Source organism: Monoraphidium neglectum (assembly GCF_000611645.1).
Source record: "Monoraphidium neglectum strain SAG 48.87 unplaced genomic scaffold scaffold06097, whole genome shotgun sequence".
NCBI lineage: Eukaryota > Viridiplantae > Chlorophyta > Chlorophyceae > Sphaeropleales > Selenastraceae > Monoraphidium > Monoraphidium neglectum.
Window position 1 is genome coordinate 1 of NW_014007537.1, and position 2,276 is coordinate 2,276.

General features: G+C 67.1%; 1 protein-coding gene across 1 annotated transcript; it reads left to right on the forward strand.

Moving 5' to 3' along the window:
- Positions 1–459: 459 nt before the first annotated feature.
- Positions 460–1,346, forward strand: MNEG_16196 (flagellar associated protein; the record flags this gene model as incomplete). The annotated part of the gene is made up of 3 exons (XM_014035333.1): positions 460–462; positions 621–734; positions 1,083–1,346. The coding sequence occupies 3 exons, from the start codon at positions 460–462 to the stop codon at positions 1,344–1,346; spliced, it is 381 nt and encodes a 126-aa protein (XP_013890787.1).
- Positions 1,347–2,276: the final 930 nt, after the last annotated feature.

The following is a 2,276-nucleotide window of genomic DNA, read 5'->3' on the forward strand; positions in this document are numbered from 1 at the left end:
AAGGGCTGCATGATATAAGGGCGCGCGAACACTGGCGGAGGGCAATCGGCAAGTTGACGTGGTGGCTCGGTCCCGCCCCCTCAACGAACGGCGCATCTCCTTGCGCCTTTCCCCCCACACACGCTCACACCTCTCAAACCACTTCCTGTCCTCGTCGACCCCAGGCACCAGCGACTTCAGCAAGCGGGACGAGTTCAGCAACACAGTGCGCACGCTGCAGTGGAGGGAGCAGCTTGAGGTGCGGGCCAACCCCGGGGGCCCGGCAGCGAGCTAAACCCTAGACCCTAGGCCCCGAACCTTGAAGCCCGAAGCCCGAACCCGACCAGCATGTGGCGGGCGAGCAGGGCCGGTCAGGCGGGGTGAATTGCGTGGGAAGGGCCGCCAGACGCAGGCGGTGCCCGGGCTGCGCGCGGCGCTGGCGGCTGTGGCGCCCGCAGCGCTGTGACCAGGGTCTGCGTGATGGTGACTGCATGCGGAGTCTTCGAGCCTCCGCAGCAGGCCCCGAGACCGGTGCCACATGCACTTTCAAACACAACTTGCTGCCCGCCACGTCCCGACCCATGAGCCTTGACCTGCGTGGCGGCCGATCCCGTTGACCATCATGCACATTGTTCACGCAGCACGAGGCCAAGTGGACGCGCCAGGCCATAGAGTTCTTCAACGAGGCGGCGCAGCAGACTGAGGGGGCCGGCGGCGGCGCCGCCAGCGCGCGCGGCAGGGAGCACAACGGCCCGGTGAGGGCGCGGCCGCGGGAGTGAACCATCCTTCTGCTTCACTTGGAAGAGTCACCTCCCCCAAAGCAGCGAGTGGGGCGTGCGCGGCGGAGGTGCTGGGGTGGGGAGCTGCTGAAGCGTGCGTCCGCGCCCGCTCGGCACTGAGCCACAGTGCAGCCGGACTTTGCAAGTCTGGCCGCCCCGCCGGCCTCTGCATGGCCCCTTGTCCTCCTCCTCACAAACATTGGGCCACGCCACCCCACAAAAACCCGAATTGAAACCTCGTCACAACCCAAAGCCACCCCACTCACTTACCCCACGCGGCGCCCCACCCCTGCCCTGTCGGTGACCCTTTCGGCGGCTCACCAGGCGCTCTATGATCTGGTGTACGAGAAGGCCCCCGGCCGCGAGGCCCCTGCCTGCAGCAAGGTGCACCGGGACACCCACAACCCGACAGCCCTGTCCCACGACCGCGCCCTCGGCGGCCGCCTAACGACCGCGCGGCTGCACTTCCAGGCGCCGGGGCAGCTGTCCAAGCCGGAGTTTGCGCGGCGGCCGCTGATACGGGACACGTTCTTCAGGCGCACCAACGTAGCCTTCCCGGCAGACTGCGACGCGGCGGGCGGGCAGTGACGTCCGGCGCCGGCGCCGGCGGGGGGCCTGCCGCGGCACGGCGGCGGGCGCGGGCGCGCGGCTGGCGCTGTGCCGGGGATGCATGGGGTCCGAGTCGGCCCCTTGGGCTGCAGTTCTTTGCCCGTTTTTGTGTGCGGGGTTTGTCGGCTGGTGTCGCCTTCGCATCTTGTGACGCTGGGAGGTGCCTGCTGGTGATGTGGCCCCGCATGCGGCGCTTTTGACCTGTCACTTGACCGCCGGCCCAAGCCCGCAGCGGGCGTGGATGCACGTTCATGGCTCCCCTAATTTTTCCTGTAAGTTTGGCTTTTGCGCAACCGTTGATGCTGAAGCGAATACCAGCAAAGATCCTGGTTTTACAAAACGAGTCGGGTTCAGGAATGGGGGTTTGCAAGGGGGAGCAGCAGCTGCAGCCTCCCGGCTGTTCGAGCAGCTCTTGCCTGCCATAAAGGAGCCAATGCACTCCGGAGATCACGCCAGGGCTGAATGCAAGAAACACCGCGCAAAAGGGGACCCACACGGGAACAACCCACGCCCCCTGCCAGACTCAAAACGCGCACACAGCAGAGGGCGGGGCGACATCACACGCTCATTTGGAAGCCTCAGGGCCCTGGCGCTGCGGCGCACCGGACCATGCAGCCGGCCAGGGGCATGCAGAGGAGATTCAGAATCGCAGAGGGTGCGGCACAGCCAGGTGTGCCGCCAGCCCTGATGCGCGCGGCCTGCAGGCCAGGCGGCATAAGCCGAGACGTGCATCGGAGCAATCGCCGAGAGCAGGCGCTGGGATGCAGGAGCTGCCACTGGTGGCCGCTGCGCGGCGTAGCAGAAAACAAACCCCAAGAGAAGACGCAATGACGGCTCCGCGGAGGGACAGGCAGCAATTCACGCTCGCGCACTGAGGTGCGCGAGCGCCGCGCACGGTCGCTCGTGGCG